General features: G+C 38.2%; 1 protein-coding gene across 2 annotated transcripts; it reads left to right on the top strand.

The window, feature by feature from the left end:
• The first annotated feature begins 477 nt into the window (after nt 1-477).
• On the top strand, nt 478-20,738 carry ttc13 (tetratricopeptide repeat domain 13). 2 transcript variants are annotated; one of them, XM_011491973.4, is made up of 23 exons: nt 478-702; nt 1,362-1,456; nt 2,402-2,477; nt 2,564-2,634; nt 2,718-2,783; nt 4,058-4,150; nt 5,127-5,243; nt 5,317-5,427; nt 6,847-6,929; nt 7,065-7,206; nt 7,303-7,477; nt 8,390-8,546; nt 11,216-11,346; nt 11,438-11,570; nt 13,414-13,506; nt 14,695-14,778; nt 14,961-15,045; nt 15,157-15,263; nt 16,631-16,766; nt 17,390-17,469; nt 18,247-18,325; nt 19,358-19,437; nt 19,517-20,738. In XM_011491973.4, exons 1-23 carry the CDS (start codon nt 534-536, stop codon nt 19,629-19,631), a joined length of 2,478 nt encoding a protein of 825 aa, XP_011490275.1. In that variant the 5' UTR covers nt 478-533; the 3' UTR covers nt 19,632-20,738. The 2 variants fall into 2 exon arrangements, with proteins under 2 accessions (XP_011490275.1, XP_004083826.1); XM_004083778.5 differs by having other exon boundaries at nt 481-702; nt 15,154-15,263.
• The last annotated feature ends 747 nt before the right edge of the window (nt 20,739-21,485 follow it).

Genomic DNA, 21,485 nt, shown 5'->3' with positions numbered 1-21,485 from the left:
CAAGACATTTTTAAAGCCCCCCCCCCCCCCAATTCCCTTTAAATTGTATCATTTCTGCGGGAGAGAAGCAGCACACAAAAACTTTGCAACATTTTAACAACAAGGCCTTATAAAGGGAAAAAAACATACATTTTTATTCGTAGGGGTTTTTCATGATCTGTGTAAAAATAATAAAAACACTCTTAAAACGTAACTTTATCATTTACACCTATGCAGATATAGATAATTAATAAATCACTAATTAATCTAAATTAGTTCTGATTATTGTATTTAGGTAATATATTTAACGATTTGAAGTAGCTAATTTGAAACTCGCATGGCATTGTGGGAAATGTATTATTATTATTATTATTATTATTATTATTATTATTATTTTATTATTATTATTATTATTATTATTATTATTATTATTATTATTATTATTATTATACCTTTACTTGCGTGTGAGGTTATCATTGGCTTCTCACGACTTGGGGGGCGTCGCCCTCCTCTCTACACTCTTCCGCTTTCCAACGTCACGCACGAGGCACAACATGGCCCCTGTCAGCCGGACTATTTGTGCGGCAGCACTCTCCCTGCTCTGTCTGTGCCGGGCAGTGATTTCCACCGAGCACTTCTCCACTCTGACTCTGTTTAACAATGAGCTCCGCAAGCAGGGGTGCAGCTCTCTGTCCGAGTTGGAGGACTACGCCGCAGACTGCGGTAAAGCCTCTGTTTTTGTTTGCTCTCTGCCACGTCCTTCAGCGCTGCTGCTGCTGTCACTGTGGAGCCGGCTAGCCAAACTGCTAACGCTAGGGCGCTAACATCAAGCTAATAATTGGAGAAGAAAGGTTTTAAAAATAGGTTTACAACAACGGTCCAGTAAAAAGACAATTAAACCTATTACATACAGCTATAATATACACAAATAGATAACAAAAACCACAATAAATAAAAGTTATGACGTATTTGAAGAGGTCATAACTAAACAATTTTGTTGTAACTAAACATAGCTTAGCTAATTTAACATTTCAAATTGATTTTTTTCTAAATAAATGACGTATGCAGGTAAATAATCACAAATGCAATAGTCCTTATTTCTGTCAAAAGTTTAGCAACACTTTAAATCACAATATATGCTTGAACTATATAACTTTTGTTTAATAGATTCAATTTAAATGTTCCTTTTTTATTTTAAGGTGGTTTCCAAATGTTTTTACAACTCAATTTGCCCTTCCTTTAATTTATGCTGTTTGTGAATAAGTCTAAGTGGTCAAAACACAGAAAGTTGGCTAAATTGGCTTGTTGGCTTTCAATTTTTTTATTCATTTCAGTGTATATAAACTTTAACACATCCTCAAGATCAATTCTTATCTTTGTAGAGTCTTCGGTTTTACAGCTGGAGGACCCGGAGTGTGAGGAGGGAAGCAGCCCGCCCTGCAAGTCCGTCTTCTCTCTTAACGCAGAGAAAATCCTGGTGAGATGTGTTCTGCTGGTTTCAGTCTCATCCTTCCGCCCTGCACTGTGAGCCAGAGAGCTTCATCTGTTGGTGCTGCTGCTTATTCTGTTGGAAGCCGTGACAGCAGAAATGTGGCGCGGCTTCAGACCTGCAGCTTCCAGCATCGTCTCCCGGCTGCTGAAGCTTCAGTACATTTTGTTCGGTGATGTTCACATGAGCACAAAACAGCTCAACATTACAAAACGGTACAAGGAACCAAACAGCAATCTCCTAAAGTAACTAAATGTGTTGATACCACAATGTGCAGAAACTACTGAAGACTTTGTGTGCTAGAAAATGTACGAAAGAAGCAGAGGAGGATTTAAACTGTTTCCACACAATACCTTGATGCGTTTTAGGTTGAAGACTTCTGGATTTTAACACAACACTGACTTTTTTTGGTAAATCCACTGATTTGTGGTATTTTTTCAGACCTTTGAGGACATTTTACAGCTCCTTAAGATCTAACCCTAGTCCTAATCAAATCTGGACCGATGGCTCCAAAGCTTCTCATTTTCTTTGCTTACGCGAACTCCTTATTTATTGAAGACATAGGTCCTCTTCATCAAACTGCATCTTTTTAGCAAAAGTGGATTTAAGTTAAAAAAAAAAACAAATCTAATGTATCTTTACTGAAAACAATGATTTAAAGTTACCGGTACTTCAAATTTTTAACAATTCCTAAAAATGTGGTTGGCACAAATACGAACCCATCGCTGAAACTGCAGGGGAGCATGGAGGTGGCAGCATCATGATATGGATCTGCTGAGAAAATTGTAGAAAGCTCCAAAAACCTGTTGAAGGCTGCGTATGTCCACCGACACCATGGTTCTGTTTTGATTCACAGCAATTCAGTTCTATTGAATAAATATATGATTTTCCCTCTTTATCACTGTGGTCTATTCTTTCTTTAATGTTTTTCAGAATCAAGCAAAGCTGTTTATAGAGCAGAAGAAAATCCCCTTCCCCGTAGAAAACCAAAACACAAACGAAGAGCTCTGTAAGTTTGCTGTAGTTCTGTTCCTGAATTGACGTTCAATGTTGTTGTGTTGTCGTCCTCTAACGCTGCAGCCTCTGATTTCACAGCCATATGCTACGTTCTGATCGGTAACGGCCTCTACGACGAGGCCATCAAGCATTTCTCCCTCCTACTGCAGGTGTGTTGTCACAGAACATCTGCAGAACATTTTCTGAACAAAGTAGCTCAACTCTGGTTTTTTTATTTTCATTTATTTTGCAGAACGATCCTGAGCTGGTCAGTGCCATTTATGGAAGAGGAATCGCTTATGGGAAGAAAAGTCTGCAGGTTTGTTGTTTGGGTCTAATTGCTTTTTTTGTTGTTGACATTTTTAATTCAGGAGTGCACTCTTCCTGTTAGAATATTGACACATTCACACCTAGAGTCTAAAAATATAAGCATATTCTAGTGAAAGAATCTTCTGAAAACTCTGTTTAAATGTCATTTGTGAATCAGTTGAAACCCTCCCGTTTGCATGTTTTGAAGCATATTGTATTATTAATGAATAACAAAATCATGTCATTGATTCTGGTTATGGCCATTTTCTGGCTTTATAAGCTCCAGGTTAATTTCTTTCTGTGGTCTCGCTTATTTCCTGTTTGAGAAAAAAAAATAATCATAAATCATATGCAGGAAGTCGTTTTTTTTTTTTTAGTTAAAGAAAGACATTAGTTTGGAAGTCATGTTTTAAAAATGTATTCTCCTTAACCAGACATTGTTGGCGTTAAAAGTGTCTCCAATCAAATGTGTTTGCCTCTTTGTCTTTGCACGTCTTACAAAAAAAGCTGTTTGAATCGTTCATAGAGTGGATTATGGAAGACGTGTGATCGCACAGTTTTTAAAGTCGGGTTTATTGAAATTATGGGAACTAGTTAAACTTAAAACCGCACTGATCATGCTTAAAGCAAGAAATAACTTACTTCCAGTAAACAAACATATATTGGAGCACAAAAGTGCAAAATCACAGAATGTTTTCCTTTAATTTTGATGAGAATAAAAACCATTTAAAAAAATGTGTTCCCACACTCAAAATAAACATAAAAGCAAGAGTCTAGTAGCCAAATCAAAGATTAATTTAAAAATAATTTATAACAAGATCTACAAACTACCTTTATTTTTCAATTTGATCTGCAAATAATTAATTTTAAGTTTTTGTGTTTTTTTTAAACCTTTTTTCACTGATATTTCTCAGTTTTTGTTGCTTTTACCCCTCAGGTCTCTTTTTTTTTTTTTTTTTTTTCAAAAAATGTAAAGATTTAATTAGGCTGACTTTTTATTTGACTATCAAATAAAATATTTTATTTTGATTTAATTATTTACTATCAAAATACTAAAGGTTTGTAAAGACTTTTTTCTGTTATTTTATGAATTTCCTGTCTTAATGTCTTCATCTGTAGTTGTTTTTGACAACTTTAACCTTTCTGTTTTCTTGCTTTAAATGACTTTAAAATATAGTATCCACTGAATACAGGAATTTTGATAAAATTTCTACATTTTTTTTAAGTTCACATGCCAAGTTTTTTGTTTGTTTTGTGCCACTAACCACATTTCTTTCTTCTCAGGACATAAAAAATGCTGACTTGGCTTTATACGAGCTCAATCGAGTCATTGCCCTGGAGCCAAACTGGCCAGAGGTCTATGAACAGAGAGCAGAGGTGAGACTGTGTTCCCTTCTGTTCATTTGCTGTTGTTTTTAGATCACAGGAAGGTTTTGTATCTGCAGATTAGAACCAGATACATGGAACCATCCTGAGAAGAAACCAGCCCAACTCTCTGCGCTGAACGTTTACCATCTCTGCAGGCAAATTTAAAGCCCCACTCTGAGCATCTTCATTGGATCCATTATAGAAGCGTTCCCGGTGGCCTTTCAATTATGATTTTGCTGTTTTTAGGCTAAATCTAAAAACCTGTGTCATTTTTTAGCACATAGTTTCTGCACAGCGACAGGAGTTCATCAGAAAATCTGACTTGCTGGGTGGGACTGTTGGCGACCCCTTCGCCTCTTCCCCTTTCCATCACAGTTGCTGAGAGCTCTCTGTTTACATGCTCCCCTGCTAGCTTACAGCCCCTCACAACCCCAACCTAACATTACCAGTGCAACAAAAATGACGAGCAATACTGGATCTATTCCGTCGTAGAGTTTAGATCCAGATTCCGAGGAAAACAAAGACGTTCATGGATCTATTTGTCTGACAGTGGGTGCATCAGAATGGAGCAGAGCAGGGAGACAGTAGCTCGCCACTTGTATTTTTTACATCGAAGATGAGCTCTTTCTCTGATTCACAACGATTTGAATAAAGAAATACTCAGAAAGCTGCTGTAAATTCAACTTTCTTTCTAAATGTCCTCCATCATGAGAAAAATGCCACAAATGTTAAATGTTAAAAACGCCAAAAAAGGCACTTTGGGTCTTTAAACTTGTTGCTCGTGAATGGACTTAAGCCCTTGAGGAGCCTGAATTTATTTCCAGCTATAAAAAAGTTAGTTATGGTTTTTGCTTTCATGTTGAGGCTAAATTCGGGACATTTTACAGCCTCAGTGGTTCCATGTATTTTTGTGTCTAGAGGGATTCAATCCCAATGTTCCCTGAGGCTTATAGTGCAGCTCTTTTTTGGTTTTGGAATCCCACAGATCCTGTCTCCTTTGGGCCGCATCAGCGAGGCTCTGAGCGACCTGACCAAAGCCATCCAGCTGCAGCCTTCAGCTCGGCTCTACAGGCACAGAGGAACGCTGCTCTTCATCTCTGAGGTCTGGCTGTCTGCGTGGCGCACTGTGCATGTGCGTGTCGGTCACATGACCATAAACCTGCTTTTCCATCCAGGACTATGTGGCAGCCATGGAAGACTTCCAGAGATCCTTAGAGCTGAAGAAGAACCAGCCCATTGCCATGCTGTACAAAGGTCTCACATATTTCCACAGAGGCATGCTGAAGGTACGCTGCTGGGAGATGCTTTGGTTTTTAGTTGGAGACGTTTTAACTCAGATTTTAGTCCAACATAAAAAATCTTTAAAGGCTTTTATTGCTGGTTGGAGTTTTGCTCCTTTTGTCTTTAAAAGTATCCATCAAAAGGATTTCATTCATGTTTGTGTTTTTTAGGTAAATATCTTGTTATATTCATATAAATTTAACAAGGTTTAAATTGAGGTTCTCCATCTTTCTCAGTATCACTTGTTCCCCATTCAAGAGGGTAGAGATTTTTATATTTCAACTTTTCATTAAATATTAAATTACTCTAAACTACAGAGATAAAAAGGATAAATTTACATTTGTGCTGAGAATACATAAAAAAACAAGCACAAAAGTGAAATGAGTTTGACTTTAAAAAACACAATTTTTACCTTTTAAATCGGAAAGAAATGAATAATAAAACATTGTTCTTTTGAAAGTCATTTGAAATAATAATAATGGTTAATAATTGGTTGGATTTTTCTATTTTTCAGTTTCTTGATTTTTAAATCCAAATTAAAAGAAGAAAATGAAGTTGATTTAAACTGTTGTGATATTTAAAAAACATCTCTTCACTCAACAAATAGTTATTTGTTTTATCATGTTATTAAATATAACATGATAGCTTTAGATTAAAAATGAGATTAAAAAATAAAATAAAAAATCACATTAATTTGTCTGTAATTAATTCATCCCTATTGATGTGTTAATTTGACACCCCTACTTCTCTGTCCCTACTTGCGTCTTTAGCACAACATCCAGTGATCTCTGCTTAAAGGCCCTTTATAAGGAAAATGTATCTTTTTAAACTTTTAAGTGTATTATATCTCACTAAAGAAACCCCAAAGCAGTATTTTGGCGTGTTATAGTGTGGTGTTCTATTATAAGTTACTGGCAATGTTAACAGTTTACCATCAGTGTCGTAGGAGATGCAATTGCTGACATATAAGCCTACAGTGCCCTCTAGCGGTCATTAGTGGAAGAACAGCGATCTCATGAGCTTTTTTTCTTTTTTTAATCACACACAGCTTACCTAAGTGAGTTGCACCCCCCTAGACCAAACTATGCAAACGAACAAAAACAAAAAATCACTATTTATATTTCAGAACATGTGCCAATTATTTACAAACCTGAAAAAATGTACATTGCACAGAATGAATCATGGGAGTAACTTTCATGGAAGTTTGTTTTGGTTAAAGTCCCACTCCATCTTTTGGTCTATTATAAAAGTGTTCCCAGTGGTGAACTATAAATCTACTTTTCAATGGGGTTTAAATATTTTTTATTTAATTGATGAAGAAATGTTTTCCTTGTGGTTACACTGTCAGTTATTGTTTCAGTCTTTCCTCTTTTAATCATGTTTTTACTGCAACCCTTTGGTGAAAGCTTGTTTTTCTCCATCAGGAGGCCATTGAGACATTTAAGGAGGCGCTGAAGTTAAAATCTGACTTCATAGATGCCTATAAGAGCCTGGGACAGGCCTACAGGTATGAAGGACTGAATTAATTATTGTTTTATTAGTTTATTTCAAGCAAAATAACTAAAGACAAAAAGAACATTATTTGAAAGAAAATAAAGAATTTCACATTACAGAGTGTTTATTTTGTTTTTGTCTCTTCCAGAGAGCTGGGGGATTTTGAATCAGCGATGGAGAGCTTCCAGAAAGCTCTCATGATGAACCAGAACCACATTCAGTCGCTCCAGCTGCGGGGAATGATGCTGTACCACCACGGCTCGCTGCAGGAGGCGCTCGGAAACTTTAAAGTAAACCGCTTCCCCGAAAAAGTCCCAGAGAAGCAGCATTCATACGTTTCAGAGCAGGCAGGTGGTTAAAAAAATGTGTCCTCCTTCGTCCTCCAGAGGTGTCTGCAGCTGGAGCCGTACAACGAGGTGTGTCAGTACATGAAGGGCTTAAGCCACGTAGCCATGGGGCAGTTCTACGAGGGCATCAAAGCTCAGACTAAAGTCATGCTCAACGACCCCCTCCTGGGGCAGAAGGCCAGCTCTGAATACCTCAAAGTGAAATACCTCAGAGGTCAGTGCTTTCAAATCAACATTTAAAAACAATTGAAATAATAGTTTCATTTTTTTCACACTTATTATTTGATGGATATAGAATGATTTAAAATAGAAATATTTTATATATGTTGTTATTTTGTATTAGGGATTTACATATTTCTTTTTAATTTCAACATTATTCTCCTGTTTTCTTCATTTCTTTTATTTTTGTACATTTTTTTAATTGTATTTTATATGGTCGATTCAAAGGATTTACAGGTGAAGCCGCTTTTACAAAGACGTATAACAAACAGTTTTATAGCTAGAATTAAAAACAGCAAAACTTTGAGAATTTAAAAAGTACGACATTAAAACTTGGCTAAAGGAAGACTTTCCCTCCCTGAACCTGTTTTGGGAACCCCGACTAAACTTTGACCTGATGACCTTTAACCTTTGGGGGACTCTCAGGTCTGCCAGGTCTTTAACTCTTTTACAGCACAACTTTAGCTCCAGTGTTTGCATTCTTTCAAACGGTAATTCTTCAACCGTTTACACAGTTAGCACAAACAAAAAAAGAGCGGCTTTGCACTGATATGCAACACTTTACAGTAAGTGGATTTAGTGATTTACGCAATCAGCGTAAATCAACTGATGCTGTTAAAGAAAAGGGGCTTCATTCCACTTAGTGTGACTTCATATGAAAACTGTCGAGACACAAGGGGATAAACATTCAAGGGACACAAAGATTTAACTTTTCTCTGCCTGTAAGTGAAACCGTAGAAGAGAACATTGCCTCTACGTTTACAGATCAAACCCACAATCAAAACTTGACACCGTTATGTCCTTCCACCTTCATTCTGAGACCCTCAGCTATGTAGTCAAATAGCTGACGGAGCGGAGAATGTAATCAAAATCAGATGAAAAGCCCTTTTGTTTGTTTTCCCTCCAGAGTACTCTCGTTACATGCACTCCCACCTGGACATCCCGGTAGCCGAGTACAACGTGGACCAGGATCTGCCTGGCAACTTCAAGAATCACTGGGCCAAAAACCTGCCTTTTCTAATAGAAGACTATGAAGAACAACCCGGTCTGCAGCCTCATATAAAGTAGGTTTGAGAAGTTCACTAAATACTGGATCATAGTAGTCATCCAGACTTTTAAATCTTCATGGGCTGATATCTTCGTTCCAATTGTTAGCTTAACATATAATCTGTTTAGTGATGCTTTGATTTATTTCAGGCTGTCCCACAGCAGAAGAGCGGTGCAAGATTGTAATCGAATAAATTACAAGAATAGATCATTCACAGAAATAAAGAAAGGTAACATCACGAAGGGCACGAGACTCTTCTGTAATGATTAGGAAATCCCTGCCCAACAGTCCAGGAAGTTGGAGCAGTACCAGGAGAAGAACAAATATTTATTTAAAAATACCAGCATAATTTAAGGATCTAGTCACTTGCACCTGCGGGGGGGGGGGGTTTGGACCAGTATGGACGCTGCTGTCACAAGAACAGGCAGACAGCTGGATCCAAGTTCAGCAGGTTTATTAGCTCGGCTAAAAGTCCACAAAGCTACATAAGGGTCAGGCAGGCAGGAGTTGATGACCGGCATAAGATCATAAGAGAAGAGACAGGATGGTCAAAAATCCAGGTGAGGGTCAGGGCAGGCAAACAGAATCAGGGTCAGGCGACAGAAGATCATGTCCAGATAGAACACTCGGTAATGAAGGCAGCGTGGCACAAACAATACTTTGCACTGAGCTGAAGTATGCTGTAGTTAATTGAATGAATGAGAGTCAGGTGTGCGGCATCCAGGAAGTGTGCGCAGGGGTTGCTAGGAGCTGTAGTGCGTCTACAACCTTGGGAAGGGCTCCTGCCAGAGAGGGAGACAGAGTTCTCACTTCTGACAGCTGCAGGCTTTTGGGTAGCCCTGGGCAGGTGAAGGGTCGTAGAGAGTCGTGGCCAGTTCAAGGCGTATCTTGAGTGGAGCCCAAGTCTGTCTTGTAGTTCCCTTGAGGCTCGTTGAAAATTGTGAAGTATTCACATGGCAAATTTAAGTTGTTGTACAGGTGATGCTTTTGTATGGAGCCCTTATGTCCCACTCTAGTCGTTAGTAAAGTATTAGTCCCAACTGCCCTTATGGTAGGATACAAGCTGCCTGGGAGCAAAAAAATGGGTAAACCTGTACAAATCACGCAAGGATCACATGAACAGCATGGTCTCCAGGATTTAGAGGGGTAGAAAAAATAGAAAATTCCGTACAGCATGCCTGCGTCTCACCTACTCCACCCTTATTTACCCTTGTGTGTTGTGTAAGTGTTCACTACGACCTGTTGCCTCCAGCATGACTCTAGAAAAAATGTGTATGAACCTTTTCCCTCTACGGGCTCACCGATCGATCTACAACTTTGATGTTTTCTGTGGAGCTGCCTGCATGCCCCCGTACAAGTTTACCAATATTTTGCCTGCAGACAGCCTGTATTTACCCATAAGGACAGTTGTGACTAAATGAAAAGTTTGTAAAGTTTCATCCAACTGACCTTAGGCCTACATCATCATTGTAACCTTAAGGGTTATAATCCATGAATTGTGCCTTAACACTGCTGTTTTCCATGTTCATGGAGCAGGATTAGGCCTTTGACCACCTGTAGAGCTTCTTTCTCTAATCATTTCACAGCTGTTTCTAAGCACCTGACCTTCATCCCTGAAAACATTCAGAGCTGCCTGAACTCTTAAGAACAATTTCTTATCAACTTCCAACAGTTTCTAATATTAAACCGGGGTTGTCAAGGGACTAAAGTTGGTTTTTAGATGTTTAGAGAAGGTCATCAAATGATTACAGATGGTGGTTAGCTCTGGGCGGCAGTGGTTCAGGAGGTTGAGCAGGTTGTCCAATGGTCGTAGGGTCGGCAGTTTGATCCCCGCTCTCCCCCAGTCAACTGTCGTTGTGTCCTTGGGCAAGAAACTTCACCCTCCCTGCCTCCACTGCAGCTCCACTGGTGTGTGAATGTGTATGAATGATCTAGGTGAGGGTCAGAGGGACCATAGGCACGAACTGGCAGTCACGTCTCCACCATCACCCAGAATACATGAGGAGTGAATGAATAATGGACATATTGTACGCGCTTTGAGGATCTGGAAAAGCGCAGATAAATGTAATCCATTATTATTATTAAACCATAACCTTGGGTTAGCAAGTTTTTGTGTCATTGTCTTTGGAGCAGGATCCTGTCACAGCCAGCTAAAAAAACATTTCCAATCACTTAGATCTCCTTCAGCAGATCTGGTGAAGGTTTTAAACCACTGAGCGTAAAACTGTCTTTAATGAGCTAACCACCATCTCTAATCACTTGATGACCTTCTCTAAACATCTGAAAACCAACTTTAGTCCCTTGACAACCCCAAATTCTCTCCAGTCAGCTGTCTTTAACCATCTCTTAGGTATTCATCCACTTGTTCTTCCTTCCTTATCTACACATCCTCATCATTCCTTTCTTCTTCTCATCCTCCATGCTCGAACGTTCAGTTCATTTTTAAATCATTATAATTATCTGGAGTCCACTTTGGTCTGGATACTTTCTATAAAGCAAGTTAGTCTTATCTGCATTTTAATAGAAGGATATATATGTGAGAAAGACATTTGGAATAGGAATACTTAGGAAGAAACTTTCTGCTATACCTTGTGTAAATTAATATGAAGTACCCACAAAAATAAAGGTTTACGTTTATAAATCAAATATAATCTACAGCCTTTTCTTCTTCCTGTTTCTTCTCAGAGATGTTCTTCCACAGAACTTTGAAAGCTACAGCATAGAGGTCCAGAAGATGATTTGCAGCGCCGACCATCTGGGGGCGCTGATGCAGTACGACACTCCGGGCTTTTTACCTAACAAGAGAATACACAGAGGTACTATAAAGTTCCGCCTCTCTCGGGGGGGAGGTCACGGTGTCGGGGGTCAAAGGTGATGAGAATAACAGCTTTGTGTGTGTTATTACAGCTATGGGTTTAGCAACACTGGAGGTGATGCAGGCTATGCATCGGACGTGGAGCAACTCCAAAGTACGTGTCAACGGAAAGACCAGGCAGATGCAGTGGAGAGACATGTTTGACATAGCAGTCAAATGGAGACGGTGAGAACCTCAATTACGGAATTTAATTGGACGCTAAGAAAAACCCTCAAAAGAATCCTAAATTAAGAGGCGAATAGACTTGGACAGATGAGGTCTAATAGTCTTTAGCATTAGTTTTAAATACATTTTATTTGTAGCTGCCTTTCATGGGTATAAAAGTTGCCTTACAGGTGTCTTTCAAACAGACACAAAGGCTATCAAAGGGAAAAGGTCCGTTTTTATCTTGGCTGTTGAAGCCAACAAAAAAGCGAGTTTGAAGTTTTGATTGAAACATCGGTTGGGAATTTATGCACCATAAACCCCTGTAAACATGCGGTAGAGAGTTCTTGATCTGCTGAACGCCCTCCTCCCTGTGATGGAAAGAGGAGCAGATGAAGAGGAGGAGACTTGTTGGCGATCTGATAGTGTGGGAGGGTAGATAGAATTGGAAGAGATCAGAAAAAAACGGGTTGTGAAGACTTTTAAGTGAGGGGAAAGAAGAGTGAGATGGAGCAACAGAGTTCTTTCTTCAGGACAGGAGTGACGTGATTGGTTAAATGATCTGGGCAGCAGAGTTTTAAACCAATTGAATGTGATGGATGGACTTAAATGGGAGACCAAAATGAGGTATTCAGTCTACAGTAGTCAACATGGGATGTGACTAATGTCTGTAGCGGAAACGCTGTATGAGATCTGTTAGAAACTGTTAGCCACACCCAATATTGCACAGGTGGAGAGATACTATTGAGGTGATGTTACTAATGGATGAAGTAAAAAAGAGAGCAGAGTCAAGAATGACCCAGAAACTCTAAACATGTGAAGAGGGACGGACAGTGGAGGTCTCAGTTGTTTTTTGAAAGGGTGGATTTAGAGCCGTTAGGCTAAATCAGGGGTGGGCAAACTTTATGACTCTTGGGCCACAAAGGGTTCTAAAATTGGTTAGAAGGGCCGGACCAGGAGCAGATGTGTGGAGTGAGAAGGAAATAACATGGAATCTGGATGAAAACGTTTGGATTGAAAATTATATTTGAATACAGAACATTTTAGAGTTTTTTGGCTAAAACTTTTGTTCTCATTTTAGAGACAATTGCACCAACGGCTTGATGCACTTTGTGTAAAACTTGAAGAAATGCTGCGTTCATGTGTTGTTTGAATGATAGGAAGAATGAAAAACAACACATGGATGCTAGAGCGAGGTCCCCAAAAGTTTTCTTGTGAGGCCACAATAACTCTTTTTCTTTAAACTTCTTTTGTCTTTTTTTTATTGTGAAGCCCTTTGGTACCTTAAATGAGTTGTTTCATCCACTCATGATCCTTTTAATAAAATAACAATATTTATTAAAAATAAAACATGACCAAATAAGTCTCTCTGTGATTTTCAAAGACAAAAAGTCAGGAAAAAAATACTGATACGTTAATAAAAACAAGAAATAGTGGATCCTCTCCCGTCTTCGTCCCGCTGAGACTTTGAGGGTTGCAGTTCCTCACGCCTCACTGTTTGTGCTAAAACTGAGCAGCTGTGTTGTGTCCTGCATGTCTGTTTCTCATCCAGTGATGATGAAAAAAGCACATTTCTATGCCTTCTGCTGCAGCTACGCATATATCTGTTACCTTTTCACGAGTGCAGAGTTCCCTCGTTTATTGCAGGGGTAACGTTCTAAAAAGAACCCGGGAAATCCACGGTTATCTCTTTAAAGCGTCTCTGAGAAGTATAAGAATCTATTAAATATTTTGAGACCCACCCCGCTGTGTGTCACAGTGTGAAACCTAAGCATGATTTAGCAGGTTTAAAGTAAAATTTCTGCAAAGATTGGGTTGGATTAAATAGTTCTGACAGGATAAATGTTTTTTCTGTTTTTTGTAGGATTGCAGACCCAGACCAGCCCGTGCTGTGGCTGGACCAGATGCCTGCTAGAAGTCTTAGCAGAGGCTTCAACAATCATATCAACCTCATCAGGTAACGGGACCAACTTGAAATTCCACATGGACTTTGAAAATGTTTTTCTCCATAAGCAGAGTCATAAGGCATCTTCTCTTGGTTTCTGCATTAAAGCGTCAAACATTCTGAAAGTCCTAACGCCGTCAAATATGATTGTAGCATCCTAGTGGTTCGCCATCTACAACTTTCTAGGAAAGTTCTAGAGAGAATATAATTACCAACTACTTTGATTTGTCTGATTTTAATCAGTAAACAGTTCATTAAATTCACTGTTTTTATTTTTTGGTGTTCATGTTTGTTCATATTTTTCTGGGTAATATAGCTAAATGTTCAAGTTTTTTGTGGTCACCATGGTAACCATGCAAAAAGCAACGTAAATAGAAATAAAAGGTTGTGTCTGAATTCCCACCCTAACCCCCAACTACAAAAAACTATATAGTGTGGCACTATATAGTTCCCTGAATTTTGAAAGCAATTCGGAGACCATGCTCACTGCTTTTTATTTTTTTATGACAGATATGACGTCATCGATTTCACAAAGTTAAAATCTAATTTATATGAATGTTTTGCGATGATTATTTATGAGTTCACTGTCTTCTGAAGATTAAAAAAAAAACGTTTTTTCGGCAAAAAATATTCAGACACAATGCATTGTGGTTGATATTTTTTAGATCTAGTGAGAATCAATACAGACTTCTGGGAAATTTCTGTTGCACCCGATTTTGGAATTGTAGATTCGGACACCAATTCAAAATGGCGAACGCACTATATAGTACAGTGCGTAGGGAAGGAATATCTTGAAAAGTTCAATGATTTGAAGGACCAAAAGTCAGAGCTGGAAAAGGCTGAAAGAGCTGAACATTTTAATAGTTGAATGGTTAAAATAGCTGAAAAATTGTAGGAGTTAAGCGCCAAAAAGTGGTGGAAGATACTATTAAAAAGAAAGAAAGAGAAACAGGAAAATGGCTTGAATGCTTTATAGCATTCAACCCATTAATTCATGTGAGGCGCTTTCTTGAAAAAAATTGAGGCTATTCAGTGCATCTTGTTGTATGGAAAATAGTGTAAAGTTTAAGATGATTAGCCTTTAAACCAATAAATTGATTTTACTGCTTTGGATTTTCCACCTAAATGTAACTTTAGCAAAACAAGAGGTGGATTGCTGCATATAGATTTACATTTTCTTTAACGTTTTGTTTTTTCTAGGGGGCAGATAATCAACATCAGATACTTGGCATATTTCGACAACATCCTTGACTTCATCAAAGACAGAATACTGGTTTATCACGGGTAAAAACAATTTAAACAATTGTAACAAATACAGTTTCTTTAGTTTTTTGATGCTGTTGTGCCTAAAAATTGTCTTTTCTTTTAAGTGTTTCTTTACATTTTGGATGATTAAGTTTTGTTTATATCACCTAACTTTTTCTACATTTTCTGTAACTGATGTGTTTTTATTTACTTTATCTTAGAGCATTCAATCCTAGAGGGCTTTTGGAAGTTCGACAAGCCCTTGAAAGCGTGAATAGAATAGAACATCTGCTTCCTATAATGAAGGTATGAAGAAAAGAAAACCGTATTTGGATATTAATGTGACCGTATTGCTGCGAGCACATGGCAAAGTTGGTTTTGTAATTGTTGCATTTTTCTTTTTCTTTCCTGAAGCAGTTCAACAGTAAAACAAGAGACGGATTCACCGTCAACTCCAAGGTGCCGAGCATGAAGGATCCTGGTAAAGAGTATGATGGTTTCACCATCACCATCACTGGAGACAGGTAAAAGAAGAGACTTTTGCCTAAAACCAAAAATAGTACATTTACTCAACATATCTCTACTTTATTATAATGCAAAACTAGGACCAAAATTTGCTTCCAAGTAATCTGTTTTTTCTTTTTATTGCAATAAGTTAGAAAGTATTATTTTTGTTTTACCAACCCAGTTTCAACATTACAACCAGAACTATTTCTGCAAAAACCCAAACAAAATGAGATGAGGATAAAAGTCTGACAAGTATTGTATTTTTTTTTATACAGTGCATGGCTCTAGTTACCTCAATTTTAAAGGTGTTTCAAGTATCAGGACTAGGGTTGCTGGCACTTTTTGTTAGCAAATTGGACCCCCTAGAAATTATAAAAAAGAAAAATTCCTGAGGGTGATTATTTATTTTTTGAAGAAAAGTACTTTCCCTGTTGCCGTATTGCTAGCATTGGTGTTCCTCAGGGATCGGTTCTGGGGCTACTATATATATTTTGAATCTGAAAATAAAACTAAAAAATAAAGTTACCTGTAAAGGAAGGATTTTCTTTTAAATCAAAGGCATAACCTTGTGATATTATCAAAAGCATTCTTTAGGGATCATAATTGGATCTACTTTATATAAATAACACAGATTCGAGTGTGAAATGTCCATTTTTTATCTCTATGCAGATGACATTGCATCAAACTGTTCTTTTGGCTAGTTAGACTGTAAATTGGTCACAACAAAATTTTCTGTTCAGTTCATTTTTAAATCATTATAATTATCTGGAGTCCACTTTGGTCTGGATACTTTCTATAAAGCAAGTTAGTCTTATCTGCATTTTAATAGAAGGATATATATGTGAGAAAGACATTTGGAATAGGAATACTTAGGAAGAAACTTTCTGCTATACCTTGTGTAAATTAATATGAAGTACCCACAAAAATAAAGGTTTACGTTTATAAATCAAATATAAGCTCTATAAATATTTATTCTGTCTCCACTTTTGTTGGTTCTGCCACAGCATGTAAACCCATATGGATTCTATGCAAACATAAAAGGTGTAGCATCCAAATCAGATTTTATTTAGATGGCCCCATGCATTTTCTTTTAGCCTTTCAGTGTATTATAAGAATTCCTCATGAAAAAAGTCCCAAAGCAGTATTTTGATTAGTTCACACATTTGAGTATTCCTCTGGAATACCAGCCCCTCCCAACCCGCAAAAATTGTGACATCACAAAGTGAGTCTACCTGGAGTCTGGACTGAGTTTAGGAAACACGTGTTTGGTTCTTTTGTTCCTTAAACCTGCGAGTAAACCTACACTATATAACTGTATGAAGATGTTCAGTCAATAAGAGAATGAATCAAAATTATTGTTGATTTTTTTCTTCTTCTTTTTTAGGGTGGGAAACATGTTGTTCTCTGTAGAGACGCAGACGACAGAGGAGAGGACGCAACAATATCAGTCAGAGATCGAGTCCATCTACAAAGACCTGACTGTCAAAGGAAAGGCGCTGATGCTCTCCACAGAACTGGGGGTTTGTGTTTTTTCAGCCTAACAAATCTAGGTTACTAAATTATCTAAAACTAAAGAACCAATGCATTTTGGCTAAAAACATCATAATCCTAATGAAAAGACCACTGTGAACACTTTAGATCAAAAGATGATCCGAGTGGGTCTTTCAATGAAGAGCTGAGAATGATTTTTTATAAGAAAGACTGTTTCACCACCTTTACAGAAGACACTTGTGTCATTTCCCATCTAAAAAGGAACCTGCTGGTTCAATAAAAGTAACTAAAGTGAAAAAATGGACCAGAGGCATAAATGGTCTCACCTCCTCTTCTCTTTTTTTCTTTTTATGTTTTTCCATCTTAGGTCTTCGATGTTTTTGGAGTATGTTTATTTTACATTCTGTTCTTAAAAAGCGAAAAAAAAGTAATGCAACAAACGCTTTGTTGTCATGTTTACAAGTATTTACACTTCACAAGAAAAATGTAAATAAGTGTTAATAAAGTTCATCTAAAATGTCTCTTCTGCTCTAATGACTGAGCGGTATTGTGCTCGCTTCTAAAATGAACTGAAAATAAAGTTGCAGGAGGACGGTTGCAGAAATGTAGGCTCTTTATTAAAGGTTGAGTTGAAAAGTTGTTGTTTTTTCAGGATGCAGATGCTGTGAGCAACCTCATCCTTTCTCTGGTGTATTATTTCTGCAACCTCATGCCTCTCTCCAGAGGATCCAGGTAGGAGCACTCAACACTTCAACAGCTCCAGGAAAAATGAAATTGTTCTCCGAAAAAGAAATTGCAGAAATATTTAGGTCTCAGCATAAAAATCCAGATGATAGATGTGCCTAATTATAGCAGAACTGCTCATTTTGATCTGTAGTAGCAGACATAACAACATTTAGCTGTGGTCCACATCACTGTAGGTCACTTACATTTTTCTGTATTATTTATCTGATTGTGAAGGATGTTTTATTTTGGAAAAACTACCGAGTTCGCTCATCTCCGTCCTTCTGATTCTCTCTTCTCACTTATTCTCCTCGGTCATGTCTTTAATACATTTACCTGCCTAAAGCTGCTGATCCAACCGCTAAATGAAAACCTTTAGGCTGTTTAGTTTAGCATTTACCATTTCTGTTTTATGACTGATTCCATGCTCTTAGACAATTACCGGTATGAAGCCCATTGAGACGACTATTGTTGTAATATTGGGCTATAGAAATAAAATTGAATTGAATTATAAAAGTTTGGAGACTTACTGTCATTTTGGATCAGTTTTGATCTCAAACTCATTACTAAACAAATCTATGGAATAAAAGTGCACGAGGAAAGATGTTTATTTTAAAACAGATAAATAATAACTGCATGGTGAACTGGTGACAAACAGCCTTGATTTAGACGAACCGCCACATTCCATCAGTGCTTTACAGAATGAAGTGTCCATTTATTATTGAAGGAGAAGTTCAGAATGGTGAACCTGAAACTGTTCTCGCAGCTGTTCCCGTTTCTCCTCAGTGTTGTGGCATATTCAGTGGTGATGGGGGCGCTAATGGCCAGCGGGAAGGAGGTCATCGGCAGAATCCCTAAAGGAAAGGTACAAAAAAAAAAAGCTCTTTAACATTTTGGTTATATGGTGCATAATGTTGCATATGCAACAAAATACTACCCTTTATCACTGGAGCTGTTGCCGGTGGCACCTTAAAACACGCTCTTTCACATACTGTTACTCATGGACCGTTTACGAGGTCATGGTGAATCAGCTGATTCTGACACGGAGAAAAGTGGCTTTTCAGATTGGCTCGTTCAGTCGCCATTTCTTCCCGCTACAGATGTTGCCATGTTACAGCCATAAGTCGTCAGTTAACGTTGATTGGTCCAAGGTTGGTCTGAGTCGAGGTTTCTATGACAACCACTCTCGCCAATCAAACGTGAGCTTGTTGGAATTCCACAGCCCTCCCTACTGCTTGAAAGCACTCTCGGCAGAATCGGTCAATCAAACGTTCGAACAACTGACGTGAGACCACATGCTTTTATGGAGGCATCTGATCTTTCAGTTTAGAACTGGAATTACTACAGAAAAAAATATAAAAAAGTTAGGATTATCAAGAACATGTTACTGACAGTTATCAGATCCAAAAAGATTCTTCTGACCAATAGAATGACTGAGTTACAGCTGTTTATTTCTCTATAGAAGTCTATATGATTTCGTCTTCTTGGAGCCAGCGGGTCCTACTTGGAAGGCGAGGGGCAGGTTCTCAATTACAGCCAGTGAAAAAGCTGCATCGCTGTCTATAAAAAATAAACTGCATCCACTGCTGCCATGTTATGTTGCCATTTGGTAACTAAACAGGACTTTTCTGATTTCAAAGTCAAAAACTTCTCAAACATGATTAGGCTTTGGAAACAAGGTATTTAGCTGAGAAAAAAATACCTTTTATTTGAGTAATAATTTTATACGCATTTTAAACTATCATGGTTTCTTTGTGGACTTTTTGTTTCTAGACATTTTGAAAGTTTAAAATATTTATGAAATGTTTGATCGTTCTACATTTCTCTGCACTCTTTCGTCTATTATTCAGCAACCTGAGTACAAAATGACAGTGATGATGTCACCGTTTTGTTTTAGTTGGTGGATTTTGAAGCCATGACTGCACCGAGTCCAGAGAACTTCAGCAAAACCACAAAGGGCTGGATGCACTTGAAGAGGTGGGACCCACAGACTTTGCTTTTCTTTGTTGACTGCTCTACACGACCAGAACCTCACCTGACTCCTCTTCCCGCACAGTTTGCCAAGCTGGTACCAGAGTCTTCCATCCGTGTCGGACACTTTCCCCACCATCAGAACCATGATCGAGGTCCTCAATACAGACTCGTCCTCATATTGTCCAAAAAAGTCTTAACTGCTGCAGAAAGCCCGGCAGAGCCAGACAACAGTTCTGTCCGTCTCCGCTTTCCGGGCCTGGGCTGAACAAGCACAAACACATCTGCCTGCACCGCATCGGACATCTTTAAGTGAATATTTTGGGTTGACAGTCAGCTCTTTTGGAAAATCTCTAATTGGCACTTTAAACATTGATATTTTTATAAACAGAAGCAAACCTTCAGGACTTGTGGACTCCAGATACTTGAAGCTGTTTCTCTTGATCACTCACAGCTAACATCCCTGATTTTATCAAGCCTTAAACTCTGATTTGGCGTCACTAGTCTGAGATTTCAGAAGAGTTTTTTAACCATCTGGTTCCAAACCTTTGTATTTTTGAGCTGGTTACAGCTTTTTCCTCTTGACTTTTTCTGTCGTACTTAAAAGAATATTGACAATTGAAAAAGTAGAAACTCCAGGTTTATAGTTTAACCAAATTACTTTACGTTGTTATACTATATCAAAGATGGTGCAATAAAACACTTCTCAGGCCTTTTAAGTGTTTTTGGCAAATGTAAAATTAAAATAAGGGTTCATGTTATGGTTGTCCTCTAAAATCGTTGGCTGGAAAACCTGTAAAGACAGAAGAAGCACAAAACATTATTTCATTTATTTTCTGTATTTCAGTCAAATCTTTTAAGCCTAAGAGCTTTATTTTTTCATCCAGCTAAACACCTTTATTTTGAAATGTCCACAGAAATATCACTTTAGTTAAATTGCTTAAAAGTAAGAACATGAACAGCTTTGTAAAATTATTGAAGTTTATGCCAATTTCTATTATTTTTTTTGGTTTGGCTTTATCAGAGCAAAAAGGCTGCCAGAAATGTCTTCTTCACTTAAAGAAGAAAACCGTCCAAAATCATCCTGATATTTCAACTGCATCATTCAGATTATTTCTTTCCCTTGGTAAGTTCCAAACATAAAGGAGAAGTTATGAATCACAAACTGACATAAAAGTCAGAAAGCTCCGCCCCCAACCGCTAACTGATTGTACTTTCATCTGCTCAAGTGCTTCAGAGTGAAGACTGTACAACAACCTACAAACTTGAAGTTTTTCTATAAACAGTCAATAAATCTGGTGACAGTTTCTGTCTGGTCTGAAGTTTATTTATTTTTTATTTGATTGACAGGTTGGTGGACCCAACAAAACCTGCACTTCACTTTTTTTCACATTCAAGTTGAAATGGGCGGGGCAAACTTCAGTTGAAGTGCCCGCCTCCATCAGGCTTCACGTGAAGCTATATTCACACGCCTTCAGCAACTCACGTTTGGGCAACCACTTTGTAAAGTGTGAACAGGTGTACTTGTGCGTTTCAGGCTTCTGCGTTCCAAACGTTCGTGTTCATGCGCTGTTACGCACATTTCTAAGTCTGTTTTCGGGCTCCACAGGGGTTGAAAGTTAAACCAGTTGGGTAAAAATGGGCAAACCTGCACGTGGCTCTGAGTCTGGAGTGTCAAACTGTTCATGCACATTTTTAATACAGACATGTGGAGAGCAAGGGGTCGTAGGGAACACTTGTACAACACATAAGGGGAAGGTAGGGTGAAGATAAACAGAGGAATAGGTAATCAGAGCTTAGTTTGTGTGTGCGTCCTTCAGGTGACCTATAAGCACTTGCATATGGCCAATTCACACATCCTACTAACTAATACAGAGCAGTGTAAGGGCACTGTATGACTTTGACCTGTATGTCATAAGTGTGTGCAACTTACGTTACCCTTACCTCACGATGCACTTACTACACACAACTGTAAGACACACCTGTACTCCCCTTTAAAATGCAGCCGCTCCTCTCTACAAACCTCCACCCAAAAACCTGCAGCACCTGTACAG

This window comes from Oryzias latipes, chromosome 24 (assembly GCF_053564925.1).
Source record: "Oryzias latipes strain Hd-rR chromosome 24, Olatipes_Hd-rR_3.1".
NCBI classification, from domain to species: Eukaryota; Metazoa; Chordata; class Actinopteri; order Beloniformes; family Adrianichthyidae; genus Oryzias; species Oryzias latipes.
This window is presented reverse-complemented; position numbering and strand designations above follow the sequence as displayed.

What these genes read in the sequence shown, in the direction of transcription:
- ttc13 (XM_004083778.5), top strand. Translation starts at nt 534, where the DNA reads ATGGCCCCTGTCAGCCGGACTATTTGTGCGGCAGCACTCTCCCTGCTC. An exon ending in AGGCGCTCGGAAACTTTAAA is followed by an intron (nt 7,207 to 7,302) that starts GTAAACCGCTTC and finishes TTCGTCCTCCAG; the next exon opens with AGGTGTCTGCAGCTGGAGCC. An exon ending in ATCACCATCACTGGAGACAG is followed by an intron (nt 15,264 to 16,630) that starts GTAAAAGAAGAG and finishes CTTCTTTTTTAG; the next exon opens with GGTGGGAAACATGTTGTTCT.